Source organism: Podarcis cretensis (assembly GCF_951804945.1).
Source record: "Podarcis cretensis genome assembly, chromosome: 5".
Classification (NCBI taxonomy): domain Eukaryota; kingdom Metazoa; phylum Chordata; class Lepidosauria; order Squamata; family Lacertidae; genus Podarcis; species Podarcis cretensis.
In genome coordinates, this window is record NC_137174.1 from 57,166,914 (window position 1) to 57,189,424 (window position 22,511).

A 22,511-nucleotide genomic window follows, 5' to 3' on the forward strand; every position below is an offset into this window, starting at 1 on the left:
TGACTCTAATAATAGCCCTAGTAAAATCAATGGGGATTTCCATGTTGTCACTCAGCAGATTTCACTACTTGGGAAAGTGGAAGATTTCTCATGCTTTACAGAAAGCCCCAGCTATGGATCTACACAGGGTTCCCCAACATTTTAAAATCCCAATGCAGTAGAGTATTAAGCATGACTCAGAAAATTGCATTGAAGATTCCGTTAATGTCACCAGTTCTAATCATGGAATGCCTGGGCTGTGTGTATCAAGGAGAGCAACAGCAATTTAAAAATATTTGTTCTTATCACCAATGCTTAGATTAGGCTTTTGCCAATTCTATGGAGGATGGGAATTGTAGTCCAAGACATCTGAGGGACTCACAGTAAACTTAATGGGTTTGTAGGGTCTACAGAAGCCTAAGCCACACAGCTGAATAAATACCACAAGCAGAAAGGACTCATGGCTCCAAATGTTTACAAGAGAAGAGCCAGGGACAGTTTCTAAGATTGCAGTGTGTTTTATTCTATAGTCTTTCCTGTACATGTAACAAAGCCTTTCCCTGGCAGGTTTAATGACGTGAGCTTTTCTTGACCCAATAAGCAACACTGAATGTCAGTTCATCCTGAACAAATCCAAGAATGGCAAAAAGCAAAAAATATTCCAATACTTTGCCATCCAATATGGCAGACTTTGGCTAGCACCAGCATAAACATACACAATTGGGCGACATTTAACATAAAAATAATAAAACACATATAAAAATCAGTAAGCTCCTGGATTCAAACAGTCATTTTCAATGCAAGGCAAATCAGATCCTTAAAATAAATTGCTGCTTAAAATATCTACCAACAAGGGACAGACTCTCATCATAATTTGGCACATGTACCTTAAATGAATACCTTGCATGAGTGTCTTCCCGCCCATCAAGCATTCTAATTTCTGCATGCAAGAACTTGATTTGCATAATGAAAGTATTTACTATTTAAAAAGAGCACATTTCAAGTGTTCAGAATACATTATCTCAATAATCATTACAACAGTTAACTTCAAGATTGGTTAGTATTATCACCTATGGGTTGGAGATGGGGTCTAAGGCTGAGATGCAGGACCAAGGCTCACCTAAAGCCACTTGGTGAGTATGTGGCTGACATAAGATTTCAGTAAAGGACCTGCTCAACTTACACCTGAGTGAGTGGGAGCATCAGATGTGTGTTGTCTCCAGAATAGTGCAACACCCTGGTTTGGGAGAGGTAGAAAATATGTGCTATTTGCATCCTTAACCAGCTGCACGGACAGCATGTGTCTGCACGTAGGCCCCACAGCTGCTTTTCTGTTAACCCCGGGTGCTGCCAAAGAATCAGCATGGGAAATGTCAACTATTTAGAGTCAGTCTTAATACTAGCCTAAGCAAACTGGGCAACTTGCACTTCTCAATAAAGTGGCAAACCTGTGTTTGGAAATTACTTCAGAGTACAGGTGGGGGAACACACATAATGTATGTTCTTCTGGGGACCTTTCTAGCCTTACACTACTCATGTTGTTTTTCTGTGCTGTATGTGGGTGTGTTTGTGTTTTTTGTACAGAGAAGCATTCAGTTATGTGAACACTCACCTACACTCTAAAGCGGTACAGGCCAGACAAAGGGATGGACAACCCGAAGCCTAAGGGCCAAATGCAGCCCTCTGGATCTCTATCTGGTCTTTGAGAATCTTCCCAGGTCACATGCCCTGCCCTGCTCCCCACCTTCTTTGAGTGTTTTCGCCTGTCTGGAATGTGTTATTGAACTCTTACACTGTCTCTTGCATGCCTGGATGGAGGTTGGAGGGGGGGGGGAGGTTTGTGTGTGTGTAGACCCTAGCCTATAGTAAAAAGGTGTGCTTTACATTTGTTGCTCTGCCCACTTTCATCTCTGGCTCCACCCACCACTGGCCTGTGGGCCCCAGCAGGTTGACCAGAAGGGAATGTGGACAGTTCAGTTGGTTAGAGCTTGGTCCTGATAACACCAAGGTTGTAGGATTAAATCCCCATATGGGACAGCTGCATATTCCAGCACTGATCCTCAGGGTCCCTCTTCCAACTCTACAATTCTATGATTCTAAGTGCTTGGGCTGAAAATAATTCACCACCCCTAGAAAGTACTCAGGGAGAACTAGGTTGCTACTGCATGAGCTGGTGGAATATTATTTTTCTCTGGAAAGGAATACTGGGGAGGCAGAACATATAGGCTCATCTTTCCAAATGAAAAAAGAAAACAGGTTTCACATTCACCTCTCTCCCCAATAGCCCATCTGTGCATGCATAGAAAATATATGTCCCACAGTGGTTCTTGAAAAGCAGTGGTGGCAGAAACATTATTCTAGTCCCATTCTCTTGATTGACTTGAGTTTGGGCCTATAGCCTTCCAGATGCTGGTGGACTATGACTCCCATCATCTCTGACAGCTGGTCATGCTGGCTACAGCTGATGGGAGCTGGAATCTAACAACACATGGAGGTCACAAGTTGACCACCTTTTGCAGGGTGTGCTTAAACGATAATTTCCTACACTGACCCCAAGTCACCTACCTTTACATGATTTATCTTAATGATTAAGGAGAGGAAATTGGTCCATCTGAAGGCACATGAGCAAATCAACACCATAGTGATAGAGACCTATATTTTGATTTTGAGTCATCCAGTGTGAAGCCCACAGTAACTTCCCCATTTCACATCTATTTGGAGGTTTTGTACCCTTTAGGAACCAAGAAAGATTTTGACAAAGATAAGCTTAGCAGAGATTGCCTTGGAAAGACAAAATGAGGCACCCAGTTGGAAATCCCAAAGTTGCATAGAACACAGATAACGTATCAGAACGGAGCAGGAACAATACGGCCGGGAAGGTGGAGGAAAAATCCCTGTGAGGAGTGCTGTACAGCTAAGAGCTTCATAACAGCCAGACTGGATCAGGCCAAAGGTCCAACTAGCCCAGCACCCCATTTCTCACAATGGCTAACAAGACACTTCTCGGAAGCTCAAAGGCAGAGCACGAGTGCAGGTCCAGGCAGCTCCCGAGGTAGAGGCTTCATTCACAATCCCTTGTTAAAATAGACATAAGGCACATTGTCTCCATGTCTGGCCACAATCGATTGCCTGAGATCAGGCTCCAAATGCGAAAGGGCAATAGAGCTGGAAAGGAAAAGAAGAAAAGACTTGGTCCTCAAGGCTGCCTAGTATATAGTGACATGGGAATGAGAGCCAATTAGGTGCAAAAAAAGTCAAGTAAGATTTTGTACCCTGCCATGCACTACTTTTCTATAATTCTGGGCAAGTCACTTAATCTTCCCCTAAAGGAATGAAGAGAGAACTGTAGTCTAGCAGGTGGGACAAGGACTGGCTACGCACCTGTTATGGGTAAAGAAACCATTCACAATCGGCTTTCCTGGTGCTAGCTGTAAATTTTAACTGAACAGTTTGATGAAGCAGAGGCTTGCTTAGGAGAGCCAGTCTGCAGCTGCACTTGCTGCCAGGCTCTTTGTGTCACGTTTCTAGAGCACTGAGGAGAGTCTAGGCAACATGGATTTCAAGCTGGCAGCAAAACTGCCTTTGGCTTTGTTCTCCCGAAGAGTGAGAACAGAAAAATGGAGGCAGATATTGAAATCAGTATTAAGTGAATCACTTAATACGCTCTCTTGCAAACTAGGTCACATGGTAGAATCCATAATTATGTGTGTGCATCGCAAGGCTTGTCTGCAAAACCCATCCTCAGTGGAACTGACACATAAGTCCCAGTCAAAGACAAAATGTTGTGGGTGCGTTTCTTTAGAAAATGTCTGGGAACCAGTGCCATAGTAAATGTTATAGTAAATAGTAAATATAGTAAATAGTAAATAGTTATGTACAGAGTCCACAGTTTTGCTTGTGTATGGAAGCGCAGAGGGAACACCCTGAATTAAAGAGCCACACACTTAGTGCCCCCCACTCCAAGCTAAGAGGCCAGAGAAGCTCTTTAGTTAGTCCAGAATCCTTCTGCTGGCTTCTTTCTCAAGGAAATTCAGTGTCACCAATTAGGAAGCCAGTCCTATTGAACTTGTGGGATTTCATTTTAGAGTAAACATGGCACAGGAGTGAATTGCAATTTTGGCTACACACCAACATGAATCATTCCTGTGTGGGAAAGATGAGGTAATTATTAAATTATACTATGCCTGCTCACAAAATGATGAGCAAATATCAATCAGCTGAAGGCACATGTGGTTGAAGACATGTGGCAATGCTGCCCTCCCAAGCCAGGAAGATACCAGAATTGTATATAGGGAAGTCAACAAAGAGAATGTAAGAAAAGAGAGAGGACTAAGACTTGTACCTTCGTTGTGGGAAGAGTGCACAGGCAACCGGGACCATGAACACAAGGCTACAAGGCAAAGGCAGACTGTTAGAAATAAGGTTCAATTTTTTCTAGACAGCAAACCCAGCATTGCTATTCCACCTTCAAAACTGCTAAGAGAGAGGCTATACACATGGAAGAATTTTTCACACAGAAACGCTAGTATTGCATCTTGGCTACTCCCCATTGCTTTTCCTCATCTGAAATCACCTGGTCACTCAACAGCTGTTGTGCTACAGAAGTAACCTGTAAAGTCTCTTGTGGGTATCTAAAGAGCTGTTTTATACCATACCCATTACCCACCACATTTAGTTTTGCCGTCTGTGCCTTAGGTTAGTACTCATGAAGGCAATATGACACACATAATACTTACAACCCTCCAACAAGTATCGTTTGCAATGGAGCATGGAGAACTTGAATTTTCTGCCAAGAAAGCAACAGATAAGAAAGTAAGAAACCAAACTTTCATACCTTAGTACAACGGTGGGAACCTATGGCCTTCCAGCTGAAGTTGGGTGCCAACTCCTATCAGCCCCAGCAAGCATGGCCAATGGTCACAGATGATGGGGACAATAGTACATCAAACATCAAGAGAGCCACATGTTCCCCATCCATGCCCTCTTTTCTGTTGGGATCTGACAATGCTGAATACATACTATGGAAGTCAGAAAGTGGCTAGGTTTGGCTTCAGTGTTTTGGCGGCCAGTCTGCCCTAGTGCTAAATTTACAGAGCTGTTCCAAGAGATAAAACCTTGTAAAATTCAAACAGACAAGCTATAGGATAGAGGCTTGTGGGAAATCAGACATTGTTTAGGTTGAATGCGATAACCATAGACCCAATCTAGCATCCTGAACTGATTAAAGGTTCTCTAGCATCAATCAATCTGACACAGGTTACCCCACTTCACTGTAAAAGTGGGTTGGCAACTCCACCACATTACAGTGGAAACTTGTTCCACTGACCAGTAGATCTCATAGTGAACAAGCTTTTTCTGCTATTCAACCTATTTCTGTGCTGCTACAACTAGATCCATTTTCTCTTGGCCCTTCCAAGACTTTCATTGCTTCCATATGCCACATCCAAGAGAGGGTTTCACTAAAGACTATACCTTGGTATATAAATGAGCAAGTTTGTTCTACAGTTTGCTGATCTAAGCACCATTTATACCTACAACTGTGTTTGCAAAAAATCATAATCTTGATCTTAGAGGAATTTATAGATAGGCTTTCCTGTTTATAGTACGAACACCTCCAAGAGATTTTTGAGGCCCAATCGAGAAAGAGAGAGGAGAACTAAATCATCTGCATACATCAATATTGAGAGCTTTCTATTTCTAATTACTGGAGAGAGGGAGTTTGCATTGGCTAAATATGGCAACCGATCATTATCATAAAAATTTAAAAGAGTGGAAGCCAGAATGCAACTTGCTTCACTCCTCAAGACATTTTAAAAGCACCAGTCATTTATACCATCTCTGATCCTCATTTCTGTATTGCTGTATAGTTCTTGGATCAATAGCAGAAGTCTGCAGTCAGGGTTAGCAATCTGAACTTCCTTCCACAGTCGGTTTCAATTAATAGAGTTGAATGCAGCAGAAAGATCAATAAAGGTTACATAAAGATTATTCTTAATGTTCTTAGTTTATTTCCTTACAATATGGTTCAGAGTAAAACATTCATCAATGGTGCTGTGTCTTCCTCTGAATCCTGCTTGTTATTCATGAATAATGTTATTTTGCAACCAGTCTGATAATTTTTGAAGGTGATACTGTGCATATAGCTTTGAGAAGATGGCCAGCAAGCCAATCAGCCAATAGTTTTGCGGATCCGTCCTATCCCCTTTTAAATTGGGAAAATGGTACTCATTTTCCATACAGAGGGCAGAAAATGGTGTTAAGGTATACTTCTAGAGCTACTTACCTTCATGAAAGGATATTTTTCTAGTCTCTCCATTATGATGGGCAACAAAACTGGAGAAAAAGAGAGCATTGGTTTATACTAAGAAGAGATGTGGGATATTAAAGAGCCTTCCCTCCCCCGCTTCTCTGCCACTCCATGTATGCATGCTATGTAAACTTCAGCAGTGGAACAGCCTGACTTTAAGAAGCCACACAGACACAAAATATCTCTCCCTAGAGTCCACCCAGGAGGACTCTTCTTTCTTGATAATGCCCATGTATCCTGGCTCAAGGGAACTAATGGCATGCAAGATGCAAAAACCCAAAACAAACGAACAGTGGGCAATAGCGTCTTCACTGAGCAGCTCATCACCACATTTGCAGGTGCTCCTATTAACAGCACTTTAAATGGTTTATAATCAATACACGTCCAAATGCTTATGGCACTGAAGATATTTCAAGCACTCTGCAACAAACCTCTTCTGGTTTGAAGTGCTTTTATGTTGGGAGTCCAGGAGGACTTAGCCACATCAGAATGCCCAAACAGATAAAGATGGCAAGGTTCCTCCAGTGGCGACTTCTTAGCACACACCATCTATTAAAGTATGAGGAATAAATTTCCATGTACAACTAGTTTTAAAAGCTCTTCCTCAGCCTAGCCCTGCAGTGCAATAAGCAAACAGTGCACAGCCACATGCTCAGAAGGCTTTAGGCTTGTAAGATACAGATGAGGGGAATGGGGAAGGGGATTACTCAGATTTCCCGAGGTAGAGACAGGCCTTATTATAGAGACTTCATTGGGGGGTGGGTGGAGGGGTCTTAGCATAATGACTCTCTTCTGCATTAGAGCAGTTTGCTTTCTGAACACCATAGCAAGAGCCAGATGAAATACAGTTTCAAAAGCCCACAATATTACTCACTAGAGCAGTGGTTCTCAATTTCGCTACTACCCACACTCGAGGACCAATTGCGAATTGTGGCAGTTCACTTAAATACCCCCCCCCCCAATCATTATCAAAACAAGTACCATTGGCCCCTGAACTGGTAAAATTATAGGGGAAAATTAGTACACTACACCAATGCAGTGTTATGAAAGTAAAACAAAATACAGGACAAGCTCTAGGTCCGTTCAGTAAAAATGGCCCCAATCAGCTGGATCAGAACAAATTAGCTGGGGCGGACAATGAGGGAAATTGAGTATAGGGCCAAGGTACAGGTGTTCTCAAGTGTTCTACAATCTTCCTGAGTGGAGCTTGCAGACCATAGTTTGGTCTGCTTCTTAGGAGAGATCATTGACTGGAGGTAAAACTTCATACCTATCCTCCTCCTCATCCTCAGCTGAAGCTACCTTACATTAATAATCCATGTGTCATCTTTGGTGCCCATCCCATAATCTACTTGCCAAGCTATAGTTCAAAGGCTTTGCCTTACTCATGCCAGGAGCAGCCATGGCGACGCGGGAAACCACCACCTGAGTTATCCCCTTGATCGCAGCTCTCTGAAAGAAAGAGTCATGTTGTTCTTCAAATGATGACACACACAGAGGACCAATCATCTCAGAATGGCTGGCATCAGGCAATGAGTGGAAATGCCTGGGCTGGAGACTTCTTGGTTTTAGTCTGTCTCCAACACTCAGAAGGGCACTTTCATGGCTATTAAATTTTGAGAAAGGATAGGTAAGGACGGGAAATGAAGGACTACAGAGAAAGCACAACCCTCTGACTGAAAATAAGAATACATTAAACATGGCTCCAACAGCAAGAGGATCAGCTACAAATTCAAATACAAATACAAATTTCAATTTCATTGTTCCGCAAGGGACAATGACAATAAAGATATCGTATCGTAAATGCTCCAGTGCACCTTGATGTTCCCATGGGACAGGAAGGCGGAACCTGTGGCCCTCCAGATTTTGTTGGACTAGATCCTATCTGCCCCAGCCAGCATGACCAATGGTCAGGGATGATGGAAGATGTAGGCCAGCAACATCCACAGGTCCCCCACTCCTGCTGCAGTGGCAAGCCCATCTTCTGCCTTCCCTCTCTCTGTTGGTGCCCTACAGGACTCTGCTCTTGGCCCTCGGCTCTTCTTGACACATGACCTTTGGGTGACCTCATCAAATCCCACACTGCTGCCCAAGTCACTTATATTTCTTTCGGGATCCATCATTGTCATCTCAAGCTCAACATGTGCAACACCAAACTTCTGAACTTTCATTCCAATCTGTTCTCTCTTTGGATCCACACCAACAGCAGCACTGTCTGTTCTGTTACACTGGGAGATAACGATGGGCACGTCTCTCTCTTTTGTTCCTCATATTCAGTCTATAGCCAGCTCATGTCACTTCTCCCTTTTACAAGAGAGGTTGGGAAACTGCAGCCCTTGGTGGGAGAGAGAAGGAAGAAGCTCATACGGATGAAGCAATGGAAGCAAGTGATCTGACCCTGCTCCAGCAGCTCGCTGAACAAGAAGGAAGAGAAAAAGGGGTTGGCAGAAAGAGAGGGAAGGAGAGAAGGACTACATTTGCCCCCTAACTGCACGTGACACTCCCACCCCCACTGATCTTCCCGGGGGAATGTGGCCCTTGGCAAAGGGGTGTTACCCACCCCTGATTTACAACACTGCAGAAACACAGCCCTTCCTCTCTGGCATCTCAGCAAAAACTGAACTATGCCCTGGTCATCTCTTGCCTGGGCTTACATTGTCTCACCAGAGTTCCAGCTGAAGAATGTTGTCCGAATGCTGTAACGAACTGAAATCACTGCACGTCCTCCCCCTATTTACCCTTGTCTCCATTGTTTTCCCTGTGCCAGATTTCAGACTGCAAGTAGGGGCCTGTTCTCTAAGGATGTTTCTTTTAGAAAGTATTATCTGAAGGTCAACAAGCTTCGTGTTTCGGCAGAGCAAGAGATATGAAAATATGCCGCTTGGGCTTTATTTGTAGCAGAACTGGGAATAGCAAAGCGTCCAATGCTACCTACAAAGAATCTGCATAGCATCTGCATTCTGGGTTCTTTCTTTAGACATCTGTGTCATGAAGAATGCATGGTGTGTGCCAATGCAAGCTGAAACATATCTTGTTCCCTGCTAAAGCAATTTTTGAGTGCGGCTCCAGCTCTCGGGGTCGGAAGGCAGATTAGAAGCTTAAAGCAAGAACCCTTAAAATCATAAGCAGGCAGTAGTGCAAGCCAGTGACCACCACCCCAACTCCACAAGATAGATAGGTTTGGTTTTCTTGGGATGCCAAAAGTCACTTATCTGAAGCAGCCATCACTTCCCCAAGAATATCACCTGATGAAAGGTTATGGCCTATGAAAGTTTATTGGACATGCACACAAATAAATCTTTAAGGCAAGGATGGAGAACCTGTGGCCCTCCGGATGTTGCTGGACTACAGTTTCCATTATGCCTGATAAATAGCCATGCTGGTTGAAGCTGATGCAGGTTGGGAATTCAGCAACATCCAGAGAGCTGCAGGTTCCCCCTGCCTACTCAAAGTCAGAGGTGGGGATCTGGATCCGGCTAGCAGGTCAGACTGCTCTCTCTTCCACCTCTTGCTGGCCATGATCGACATGTAGGCAAAGCCCCTTGCAAAAGTGCTATCTTTTGGAGCACTTTGAAAGGGGCACAGCAAGACTCAGCCATCAGCCAGCAGTCGGGTCTTGCAGAGTGCTTTGCAGACACTAATAATTTTGGCTGAGTCAGGTCATTGGCTGCCCCACATCTGATGCCATATAACACAACAGGTGTAGAACAGGTAGGCATGGCTTGGGTGCAGCGGCCTGAGAGGCAAAATGCAGAGGTCTGGCAGGCCTAATTAGGCCTGGGGCCAGAGGTTCCAGAAGCCCAGTTTTAGGACATAACAGTAGCTTTCATCTTTTCACAACTCCCTGTTGCCCTTTCTTCTCTCTCCCCCAAATGCTGATATTGTGCCTGACTCCCAAATCCTCCTTAGGATGGGGAGATCACAAGTACACAAAAAGGGCAGCATTTTAAAACCTGAAGTGCCTGCATATCCAGGTCTCTCAATTCCTTTGGCTGTCAGCCAAACAGGCAAGACAAATTCCAAATGCTTTGTTCCTCCAAACACAGCAATGATGATGCTACATCTCCAAACTCCAAACCTACTTACCTTGGACTTGCCCAGAGGGTTGTTGTTCTCATCAGTCACTGTGATCCCATTTATGAGTTCCCTAAATGTGAACACAAACACACCATCTCAGACATTGCGACCGACTCTGCTGAACTTTAGAACACCCACACTTTTGAGACCACAACGCTCAGCATCTGAAGCATGCTTCTTCCTTCCCTCTGCACAACAAACTCCCCTGCTTTGGTCAGGACATTCAGCCTTCATTCTCATGATCCTCACAGCACCGAAAGAGAGAGCCTTGAAGAACAGCTCAAAGAGAACACAGGAGATGGAAACAACAACAACAGCAAGACGCTGTTACGTGTGGATCCTCAGAACATCACATTTCACTTTTTTATGTATGTGCAAACAATAGACACCGACTCTGTCTGATTCAGACAGTCTGAGGCTCTCTGATTATGTCATGAAATTATGACATAATTATATATTGTTAGGCACCAGGCAAAAACATTCCTTTTCTCCCAGGCCATTGGCTAATTAAGCCAATTAATTTGGCTAATTTAAACATAGGGGGTATTATTTTGTCTGCCATTATTTTACATATTTCCTGTTTTTATATTTCAAATGAGCCTGTGATCCTCAGTTGAAGGGTGGTATATCAATTTAATAAATACATAAAAATAAATAAATGAAACATGAGGGGATGCCTAGAACAGCAAAAGGACCCAGATTCCCAATCCCAAGAAAACCCTAAGCCACCATTATCTTAAAATGACCTAAGGGTGGTGGTGGGGAGCAGCGGCGGAGCATTTGACTGCGCTGCCCAGAATGGGCGCACTCCCAAGGTGGGTGGGGCGCGGAGGGTGCCCTTCCAGGCACAGGATAGCCGCTTGGGTGCAGAGAGCGGCATGCGCACCCTGCAGCTGGGGGCGGAGCGAGCCACCGATGGCAGACATTCAGCGTGCTGCCTGCCTGTGACTCCCAAGCCTTCCCCAGCTGTCAAAATGAAGGGGAAGGGAGGAATGCCACTGGCAAAGTGGTACAGCTCCCCCCTTCCCCCGACGGCTGGGGGTAGGCTTGGGAGTCGTGCCAAATGTCAGCCCCCTCAGCGAAGGCACCCAGGGCGATCCGCCCCCACCACACACCCCTTCCTCCATCCCTGGTGGGGAGGCATTAGAGTTGGTTATAGGACAGTCAGAATCGACTGGCACAGCTACGGTCAACTTGCAGCAGATCAGCAAGTGAGTCCCAGCTCCAAACAGCAAGAAATCCACTCACCCCTTCTAAATTAAGTTGCTGAAATAAACAAAACTTGAGGCAGAAAGCTGCAACGGGCATGTTTGTGTATGAAAGGAGTATGAGCTTAGCTCAGGTACCAAAAACAAATTCTTAAGCTGCACACGTACCCAGAGGCTCTCTGGTTCATTAGTTCTGAGTGTACACATGTCCCCCAAGCCTCCATTTGTAGCTCGCTCAAGTTCGTGGGGTTCTATATACAGTGGTACCTCTAGTTACGAACTTAATTCGTTCCGGAGGTCCATTCTTAACTTGAAACTGTTCTTAACTGCTTTCATTAATGGGGCCTCTTGCTGCCGCTGCACCGCCGCCACACGATTTCCGTTCTCATCCTGGGGCAAAGTTCTCAACTCGAGGTAACTCTTCCAGGTTAGCGGAGTTTGTAACCTGAGGCGTTTGTAACTCGAGGTACCACTGTAAAAGGCAAGGTAGGTCCTGCAACTTCCCTACCCCGCTGGGCAAAGAGAAAAGAGGGTGGAAGAGAAAGTGAAAAGGGATAGAGGCCTACCCACATTTGACTCTTCCCCCCCCCCCCTCAGCATATTCCACTCCCCAGAACTACTCCCAAACAACTGTGGCACTTAATGTGTGTTTGTGGAGTTACTTGAGCCTGCTGCAGGGCATGATCTGAACCCTCACTTCATCTTCCTCCCAATCACATGGCTTGTTTTGTGTTGATATGCTTTCTCGTTTTGGAAACCCATGGCTCCGTTTTTCACTAATGAATTAGGAAAAATCTGCTCACAGAACATTGCAGGGCCTCATGGTAATATACTCTAAAAACTCTTAAATCCCTTGCAGGCTACTGTGCTTCATCAGTATGAGGAGCATCCTATTGCTGAGATGGTGTATCTCACAAGACAACGAAGCATCTGAAACCAATTTGATGGTGCACTGCTGCCGCCTAGTGGCCGCCATTAAGAAAAAACCTGCATACATATCTCCAAAGAGCCATGGGATTTCCGTAATAAATTGATTTATTCCAAATATTCATCCGAATATTTATATGGAAGACAGAACACATCTGGAAAACTAAAGGGAGCATTTGTACTACTGCAACTAGCACCCCCTCCAGCAAATTAAATGGCTGGACAAAGTTCTTATCCACTATGTTCATAGTTCCTTTTTTTAAAAAGTTGCCTCTATTTGAATGAGGCCTATCACTGCAACATTTTCCCTTGATTTAGGGGGGAAATCTATCAACAAAAGCCATGGAAAACATCTTGCAACTAGTTTCTGGCTCAATAAGAAGGTGATATCTCAAGCATTACTGTGAGCCCATTTCATTTTTGCAGACAGAGGCAGAATGGAGCTGGGGTTTCAAAGTATTCTGGTGACACAGAGAGCCAAGAAGGGGCTGTGTTTGAAATGGATGCCTGATGGTTGTGGCTGTGAGCAGGAATAGATTATCTCTCTTTGTAGCACACTGCACAGCCATTAAAAACCCCACCACAACTGCGTAACCAGCAGTAAGCAGAGCAGAATTTTAACATATTTCTGTAATCTTAAGGTTTGACATCTGTATGCATTCTACCTGGGGCCTACCCACTTGTTTTAATGTCCATCATTGCATTTCTTTATTCTGGGCAGGTTGGTTCTGCATGCCCTGTGCTGTGTATTTCATGTGTCTAATTTACTGTTTTTACCCATGTCACTAAGGGTGGCTGCTGAAATCTCATTCACATGGCAATTAAGTTCATTGCAAGCCAAGTTATTTCCCTTTAACCATCACTGGTTGTACATAAAAATAAAAAGGCAATCATGGGGAAAATCTGATTTATATTTTGTGTAACCAGAGTATGATGATTACCTCATCAAATCCAAAATAAAGAGCAATGAGCATTCAGCCTAGTAGAACTGATTTTTCCCATTTGTCTCTGAATCACTGATGCCTCAATTAACCTGCTGACTTAGTCCTTAGGCAATACATTAAAATTGTATTCGACTCTGGTTTGTGCTCTCATTTTAACAACTGGTAAATAATACTAATTGACATTGTGTTTTAAACTATTCCAACTGTTTATTTTCTAAGTGAACAAAGAAAACAGAGTATTGTAGTATACGGGATTGTGGGCTGGAAAAATGTGAGCAGAGGTGAAAATGGCAGTAGTACTGGATTTTCCATAGAATAAGTTAGAACCAACCAGCCAAATCCACATAATTAGCTGTCATTTTTCTGCATTTTGCTTTAAGGATGCATCTAGACAGCACTTATGTTGCATTTGTGTCTGGGTACCTAACCTCTGCACATGTTCTATATATGTGCATGCTTCTTCCTCCAGGGACTGTGGCTCATGTTTAGGGCTTGCTGTTGTTTTTTAATAAATGCTGAATTTGTGAAACTGCACCTATATAGAGAATTTATGAATCTAATTAATTTACACACACACACAAAAAGCAGGGCAGGGAGCAAGGGACCTTGGGATGCTGCTGCAAAGAAACTGGTTTGTAGGGTCATAACATATGCAAGTTCAGCTGAGGATAAGGGAAGTTATACAATATTAGCAAAATGTATAGGAAGTAAGTGGAATGATGCAAGTTTACTGTCCGGGGAGACAGGAAACCATTTCAACAGTGGAAGAGCAACAGTGTAAGACTACTGTCCACACCTATCATGCAAAAGCTTATAGCTCTTCAATGAGTATAAACTTGTGTCTGAAGGTTAAAAACACACACACGCACACACACACACGGAAATGTAGTGCAAAAGGTGAAAAATAGTAGGATGTTGAAAGAACAACAAGCCACATCTTAGGACATACTCCATCACACACTATATGAAATCAGTTTGTGTTTTCATCAACAAAAATTGTCCCACCCATCATGTTTTTGGCTCAGCACTCAATGTGTCTGTGTTTAGATACCTAATGCCCAGAGTTTTAAGACTAGTAGTTAAAATGGAGGTCCAATCAGCTCCAGAGAAGTAAATACACTTTGGGAAGGAAATGGAGCTTCCTTTCTGGTTTGTTTACCCTGCTACCTCTTCTGCTATCAGCAGTGACTTTGGAAAGCAGCTGTATGAGTGAGAAAGTGAGTTATTATTAGATACTGGAGGAGCGGGGAGAACTCAGGTGTCCTTATTCCCAGGTAAATGCCTTTACTGCTAGGTAAAGCAGAATTCCTTCTTTGAAGCAAAGGCCTGGGCTGTGGATGGCAAGCAGAGCACAGCATCATGACATTACAGCTCGCCCCTTCACCCCTCCCACCTTAAAAGGCCACTTGAGCTCTACCTAGAGACTTACTGCTGCCTCATCAAGGGGATGTTGACGCAGTTGGCAGCAGCTACTGCTGCAAAGGGGACCCAGCGTGCCACAAGGGATGGTGCTCTCTGCAAGGAGACAGGAGTGCAATTAGGAGGAGGACCAGATCTTCAGAACTCTGTGTGTGTTTTCAGGAGGGACACCGTGCCTATGCTATGGATACCATAGGCACTGTATGCCTAATACCAAGAGTTATTCCACTTCCCCCAAATTCTTATAATGAATACACATCTGCTTACAATAACACTGTGCAACAACTGAAGCCAAGGAAGGGAGGAAGGGAGGGAAACATCTCACAGCCAAAATAAGCTTCGTCCAGGATGGTGGGCCTTCCCACTATCCCATTGTACAGTTCCCAAGACTGATGCATAAGAAGCAGACAATCACACTTCCACAGCTCCAAAGACACTGGAAGAAGATGCCAGATTGCCTCCCCGCCTGCAGCCTTGCTGCCCCTTTGTGGTTAGAAGAACGAAGCATTTTCCTATGATACCTTGGTGTAAAGGTTGAGTCCTACGGCAGTTGCCAAGGCGGTGCTGGTAGCAGTGAAATAAGCAACTCCAATTTGCCTGGAATCATCCAAAGGGTAAACAGGTTAGGTCCATAGACAGTCCATCTCAGTTCATGAATTGTGCAACAGAGGGACTCCTCCACACCACCAGTGTGGTCTTACTGTGGCAGGCTTCTTCACTACCTGTCATCCCTACACTGTTGGCTCTCCAATAGACACAAGACATCAAGAATCTTTCCAACTCTAGCTCTGGTGATCCAATGGGAGGGGAAACAGAACCACCATGAAGTCTATTGCTGTAGACAGAGCATCAAGTTGCCTAACAACAGCCTCTTCCCCACTTCAGCCGGGTAAAAATCTACCATCATACAGTCAGAAGTTAAGCCATCCATGTGAATAAGCTATATCACATCACATATAGGGGCAATAAGAAATGGGGTCTTTGATTCTGCCACTCCAAAAGTACCACCATGCTCTGTTCACTGGAGCCCGTTTCAGAAGTGCCAAGTACCCTATCAACTTGATAGGGTTACTATGATAAATGGATGCATAGCAATTTGCCTGCATCATCCGATTTCCCCAGAGGGCGCTTCCTGCCAATGTAGTCAAACTATTCAAGCTGATAGAGCAAATCCTAGCTTAAGCCAGACAACAAGCCTGACATGCTAAAAGACTGTGTGAAATTCAGTGTTGCTCACTTCCAGTTGTTCCACCTGCTCTCCAGATGGATTCATCCCCCTCCTTCCTTGCATGCTATTCAGGAAATTCTCCTGTCCATTTCCCAGAGACAATTCCAGGGGTTGTACAGGGGAAGAGAGTGGGGGGAAGCACCGCTGTGTGGAAGGCCTTCTGTTGATGGGGTTGGTTAGGTGAATCCTACCTCATGCCATCAGGTAACCCTAAACAGGTACTCACTTGAGGGAGATGGGGCTGGCAGCATTCCGGTTGGTGTAGTTCACAATGGCATTGAAAGACTGATTCACCCACTGCCAGAAAACTACAGCTGGAACTGTCCTGTAGACAAGGGAGTGAGAGAAAAAAGATGCAAACGTGCAGGCTCCTGGTTGTTCGGCTGAGCTACACCATGGTTTGGGGCTTAGTGTTTTAAAAGCACTGGCTGCACACAGATATGACTTTGTGAGTGCACTGTCTGTCTGCTCAGCCCATGCATAGACTCTGCCTGTGTTCAAATCCTCTCGGAAGTCTCCTTTACAGTTTAATCCTACCTGTGTCTACTCAGAAGGAAATCTTATTTAATTCAATGCCTCCTGCTCACACGCAAGTGGGATTAGGATTGCAGCCTTAGTTACAATTAGTGTCTGCTACTAATTTCTGCAATAAAATAGCAGGTGCACAGTGCTAAGGATTAATTGCCTGAAAAACATTTCACTGTTAATGTAGCACCTGACAGCAACTCTTGAAGACTGATCTAGAACAGGAATAAAAATGGGGAGAAAATAGCGCAGGCACGATAAGGAACAGATTTCAAAATGTGAGGATAACCTGAGCTTACAGGGTTAAAACAGCTCAGAGTGTACGCACTGCCCACTGTTGGGAGGGGGGAGATTCTACGTCATGTCCGAGAGTCTCCAGTCTTTGTTCTTTTCCTCTACTTTCGCTTTTGAGGAGAGAGGACGTGTTTTCACGATGCTGTTCGCTGTGATAGATAATGGATAGTCTGCTGTAAATAAACTGCTTCTAGCTGCTAATATCCTGAGTGGACTTTATTTTAGCACACTGAAGAAAGCTCTGAAGAAGTTTTTGCAGTTTTCTCTTGCTGCTGCGTAAACTCTGCGTTATTTTTGCTCAGAGCCTTTGGAATGTGGCCTTTGAAGTCCAGCAGAGCTGCGCAGCCGAAGTGGGCTGGACAGCAGGGCTTATCTGAGCAATAAATCATCTAAGAGGTTATGGACGGTAATTGCAATTAGAGGAAGCTGCTTTGATGTCCGGTGGAGAGCCTGTTTGGAATGCTGTGTGCTTACAAAGGCTGTAAAAAGTGAGACGCTGCTGTTTTTGCTGCCGGAAGAAAAAAGACCTGCTCTGCCTGGGAGAAAGCAGGGAGGCTGGCTGCAAGCTGTGTGCTGCAAAGGGACGCCAGAAGCCTATCCTCGGAGCCGGTTTAGTACGCGTGAGTACTCCACAGCCCCAAGGGGGGACCGGGGGAGGAGATGGCAGAACTCCAGGAGAGTTTCAATGTCCCCTTTGAGAGATTAAATCAGCAAAATTGGGAGGACTGGTCAAGAAGAGCACGGGCGTGGCTCACAGGGAAAGGCCTGTGGGGCTGTGTTCAACGTGAACCTACCCCAGCAGCTGCTGGTGCTGATGAGGCAGCCAGAGTGCAGGCAGCTACAGCACTGAGAAGGGACCAGAGGACCTATGGGCTTTTAATCCTTGCCCTGGACTCATCCCAGCTCCCTCATGTTGATGGTTTGACCACTGCGAAAGCCGTCTGGGACGCTTTGGAGCGTGTCCACCAGAGAACAACGGCTGGGGCCAAAATCCATACTACCAGGAGCCTTTTTGAGTTGAAGCTTCAGCCGGGGGGGTCAATGCAGGAGCATATAACCCAGATGCTGGCAGCGTTCAACAGGCTCCGGCAGCTACAGGTCCCTCTCTCTGAGGAGCTCAAAGTGTACATTCTTTTGAGCTCATTGGACAGGAGCTATGAGACGTTGTGTTTGACCTTGGAAGCGATGCCGGCCGACCAATTAAATCTTGATTATGTGGCGGGACGCCTCTGCGATGAAGAATCCCGCAGACAGAGAGCCGGGGGGAAAGCTCCAGGCCCAGGCTGTGCTCCCAAAGGTGGGGGTGCAGGGAATGCAGGAAGAGCCGGAGGGGAGACTGTGAGAGCTTTTGCTTCCCGTCGCTGTTATCGCTGTGGCTCCCCCTCCCATCTGGTGAGAGACTGTCCAGTCGAGGCACAGGAACAGCCGAAGGCCGTCTCCCGTAGCAACCAGATAAAGAGCTCTTCTTCAAAGCGTGGGAAAGGCAAGCCGAAGGCAGCTGGCAGAGACACTGAATGTAAACATTTGTCAGCCTCTATGGCTACTGTCAAGAGTTGTCAACAGGATGCTGTGCTGACTTTTGTTATAGACAGTGGAGCTTCGCATCACTTAGTGCCATCTGCAGGATTCCTGGAGAACTGCACCTCTGTAACTTCTGGGAAGACTGTGTGTTTAGCAGATGGGACTAAACACGCACTCACGCAGACTGGCTCACTGTTTTGTTCTTTCTTACAGGATGCAATCCAGGCTTTTGTTGTTCCAGGACTGTCTTGCGCGTTGCTGTCTGTCAGCGCCCTTCTTGCTGAAAACTACAAAGTGTGTTTTGAGAACAATAAGTGTTCTATTTCTAAGAATGGACAGCACCTAGTCAGCGTTGAATGTAAAGACAGGTTGTTTGTGATAAATGCTTCTTTTGCAGGTACAGGTGACACGGAGGTGGCTCAAGCACAGTGTGCCAACTTTCCAGTTCATGATGCGTGTGCTCACTTATGGCACCGACGCATGGCTCACGTGTCCTGGGGGTCAGTGAAGAAGATCCCAGAGTGTACGCAAGGGTGCAAAATGAAACCTTGTGCTAAGTTTCTAGATTGCAGAGCGTGCAAGTCTGCAAAGGTAAAAACGTGCACATACCCAAGGTCTGAAAGGGTGACCACTAGGGCTTTTCAATTAATTCATGCAGATTTGTCAGGTCCCATGTCTGTGACCAGTTTGGGCGGAGCCAAATATGCGCTGGTTCTGATTGATGACCATACTCGGAACTCTTGGACCTTCACGATCCAACACAAAAGTGAGGCTGCACCACTAATTAAAGACTGGATTGCGGCTGTGGAACTGCAGTTTTCCACACGGGTGCAAAGCTTTCAGAGCGATCGCGGTGGGGAGTTCACCGGGTCTGCACTGCAAAGTTTCTTCCGCAAAAAGGGGATTCAACACAGATTGACCTCTCCGCACTCTCCCCAACAGAATGGGATTGCGGAAAGACGGAACAGGACTCTAGGGGAGATGTCCGCAGCTCTTTTGTTTGATGCCGGGCTCCCACAGCGCTTTTGGGGGGAGGCTTGGCGAACGGCCAACTTTGTTCTGAACAGGTCGTTCAATTCAGTGGTAGGTGACACCCCGTACTTCTTGTTGCACGGAAAGCAACCGAAACTGCACTACTTTCGTGTTTTTGGTTGTGAGTCTTGGGTCCTCATACCAAAGGCCAAACGCAAGAAAGGTGAACCCAGGTCCCAAAAGATGATTTTCTGTGGGTATGAGCCAGGGACCAAGGGGTGGAGGTTTGCTTATCCGTCAGGGAATCAGTCCAGGATTCTGCTCAGCAACAGTGCTGAATTCTGTGAGCAGAGTGGTTGGGCTAGGATACATGGGAACCCTGACATCCTGTCAGAGAGTCTGTTTGACTCTGCCGATGAAGGTGAGGAAGAGGTTGAACCTGCAGCCGAGGCTCAGAGTTCAGACCCAGTGCAGGCAGAGGGGAGAACTTCTCCCAAGGCTGTGAAGATTGAGCAACGCAGTGCTCCATCTTCCCCCACAGGTTCGGCTGAGAAGTCCAGAAGGCGCAGTAAGTCAGAGGGGGAGCTCTCTGATGCCAAGGACGTTCTGGCTGGCCCCAGTGGGTCAGAGGAGGTTCCTGAAGTGGTGCTGCGCCGTTCAGCTCGGACGACCAAGGGGAAACCTCCTGAAAGGTTTGCTGTCACTAGCGTGTGGGTCGGAATGGCACAGTGTGAACCCGAGAGTTTTGAAGATGTTCAGAAACTGCCTCAGGAAGAAGCCAGGAAATGGCATGAGGCGATGCAGAAGGAGATGAACTCAATGGAGTCTTTAGGTGTGTTCTCCCTCACGAAGTTGCCGATGGGCGAAAAAGCCGTGGGTAGCCGCTGGGTTTACCGTCTTAAGCCTACAGCGACAGGAGAACCGCAGTATAAGGCCAGATTAGTGGCGAGAGGATTCACTCAGCGCAGGGGGTTGCATTACACGGAAACGTATGCTCCCACCTGTAGGAGTGAATCTCTACGTTTGCTTTTGGCCATAGCTGCACAAAGAGGGTTGCTGGTGCATCATTTTGATGTGGACGTTGCTTACTTGAACTCAGACCTCCAGGAGGATTTGTACATGCTTCCTCCTCCAGGGTTTGAGGGAAATGAGCGAGGTATTGTGTGGAAACTTCACAAGTCAATTTACGGCCTGAAACAGTCGGCCAGGAATTGGAACTTGTGCCTGAATGAAGCTTTGGAGAAGCTAGGTTTCAGGAAGAGTCTTGCTGACAGTTGCTTGTTCCTTAGAGGATCAGGAGACTCACAGGAACTGGTGTTATTTTTTGTTGATGACATCATCCATATTGGAAAGACAGACAAACAGGTGCAGAAGTTTGCCAAAGAGCTTGGGAAGCGGTTTCAGCTCAAGAACCTGGGTGGAGTAAAGATCTACCTAGGCGTGCAGATAGCGAGAACTGAGGATGGTAGCTTCTTGCTCAGTCAGAAAGGCAAGATTGAACAGTTGCTTGAGAAGTTCAGAATGTCAGATTTGTGCAGGGAACTAGAGTTCTATAGATGCTTGGTGCAAGAGATCTATGGAGATTGTAGCTTGCCCATCACGGTTTGGGAAGACAATCAACCTTGTTTGAAATTGGCTAAATCTGCGCAATTTAAGGCCAGAACCAAGCATCTGGACATACGTTTCCAAAATGTGTGTCAGAGTGTTCAGTCAGGTTTGATTCGGCTGAAGTATTGTGCCAGTCACAGTAACCTGGCCGATGGATTCACCAAACCTTTAAGCTTCCAGCGTCATGGGGAGTTTTGTGGTGGTTTGGAGTTGGGGGTAAGTTCTGTACTTACTCCCCCCACAGTGGTGCAGCGCGAGAGGGGGTGTGAGGATAACCTGAGCTTACAGGGTTAAAACAGCTCAGAGTGTACGCACTGCCCACTGTTGGGAGGGGGGAGATTCTACGTCATGTCCGAGAGTCTCCAGTCTTTGTTCTTTTCCTCTACTTTCGCTTTTGAGGAGAGAGGACGTGTTTTCACGATGCTGTTCGCTGTGATAGATAATGGATAGTCTGCTGTAAATAAACTGCTTCTAGCTGCTAATATCCTGAGTGGACTTTATTTTAGCACACTGAAGAAAGCTCTGAAGAAGTTTTTGCAGTTTTCTCTTGCTGCTGCGTAAACTCTGCGTTATTTTTGCTCAGAGCCTTTGGAATGTGGCCTTTGAAGTCCAGCAGAGCTGCGCAGCCGAAGTGGGCTGGACAGCAGGGCTTATCTGAGCAATAAATCATCTAAGACAAAATTCAGTTGAGATCACCAGCGCTTGAAAGGAATAAACACCCAGTATTCCATGCCTCACAAAAGCAACTTCCTGAAACAACACTCCCCCCGTCATACCTGTAAAACTGCAGCATGCAGCCCGTGATAGCCATTCCCCCGGGGACTTGAAACGACATCCTCCCTATCAAATTCATCTTCTCACCAGAGTCAGGGTGGAAAGCGGAGTCATAAAGCTTCTTGGCATAGAACAGCTGCTCTTGGTTGGTTCCTGGAGGCACAATGCCTGCCCTGCAGGCATGAGAAAGAAGTAACTGTTCCAGCACCATTTTCCTAATACCTCGAGCCTCCAAACTATATAGCAGCACCCTCCCTCTGCTACAAAGTTACGCCCTGGGAGAAACACTCTCACACAGCACACACACAGATATATTCTTAAAAAGGTAAAGGTACCCCTGACGTTAGATCTAGTCGCAGACGACTCTAGGGTTGCGGTGCTCATCTCGCTTTACTGGCCGAGGGAGCCGGCGTACAGCTTCCGGGTCATGTGGCCAGCATGACTAAGCTGCTTCTGGCGAAACAGAGCGGCACACGGAAACGCCGGAGCAGTACCTATTAATCTACTTGCACTTTGACATGCTTTCGAACTGCTAGGTGGGCAGGAGCTGGGACCAAGCAACAGTGTCTAAATCCCTACATGTCCTTTATGGTATTTTTTCAACACCAGGTCCAGGATAGAGAAATTCTGTTAAAGTGTTGCCCCTCTCATCAGATCGAGGTTTGAAAATTCAGGTATTCACGAATTCAGGTATTCACGTTTTCTGTAATAGACTCTAGAGTAACAAG

At 45.7% G+C, this 22,511-nt stretch overlaps 1 protein-coding gene across 4 annotated transcripts in view; it reads right to left on the bottom strand.

Moving 5' to 3' along the window:
* Window positions 1–477: 477 nt before the first annotated feature.
* SFXN2 (sideroflexin 2) overlaps window positions 478–22,511 on the bottom strand; it is a 28,289-nt gene continuing 6,255 nt past the window's right edge. For 3 of the 4 annotated variants that reach the window (XM_079977493.1, XM_079977494.1, XM_079977495.1), the window contains exons 4-13: window positions 21,786–21,956; window positions 16,316–16,414; window positions 15,383–15,458; window positions 14,872–14,957; window positions 10,373–10,433; window positions 7,672–7,738; window positions 6,263–6,312; window positions 4,716–4,765; window positions 4,322–4,369; window positions 478–3,144 (exon numbers count right to left, since the gene is read on the bottom strand). In XM_079977493.1, the coding sequence (XP_079833619.1) occupies window positions 3,045–3,144; window positions 4,322–4,369; window positions 4,716–4,765; window positions 6,263–6,312; window positions 7,672–7,738; window positions 10,373–10,433; window positions 14,872–14,957; window positions 15,383–15,458; window positions 16,316–16,414; window positions 21,786–21,956 (808 nt within the window). In that variant the 3' untranslated portion in view covers window positions 478–3,044. The remainder of the gene's footprint in view (window positions 3,145–4,321; window positions 4,370–4,715; window positions 4,766–6,262; window positions 6,313–7,671; window positions 7,739–10,372; window positions 10,434–14,871; window positions 14,958–15,382; window positions 15,459–16,315; window positions 16,415–21,785; window positions 21,957–22,511) is intronic. The other variant, XM_079977496.1, reaches the window with a different exon arrangement.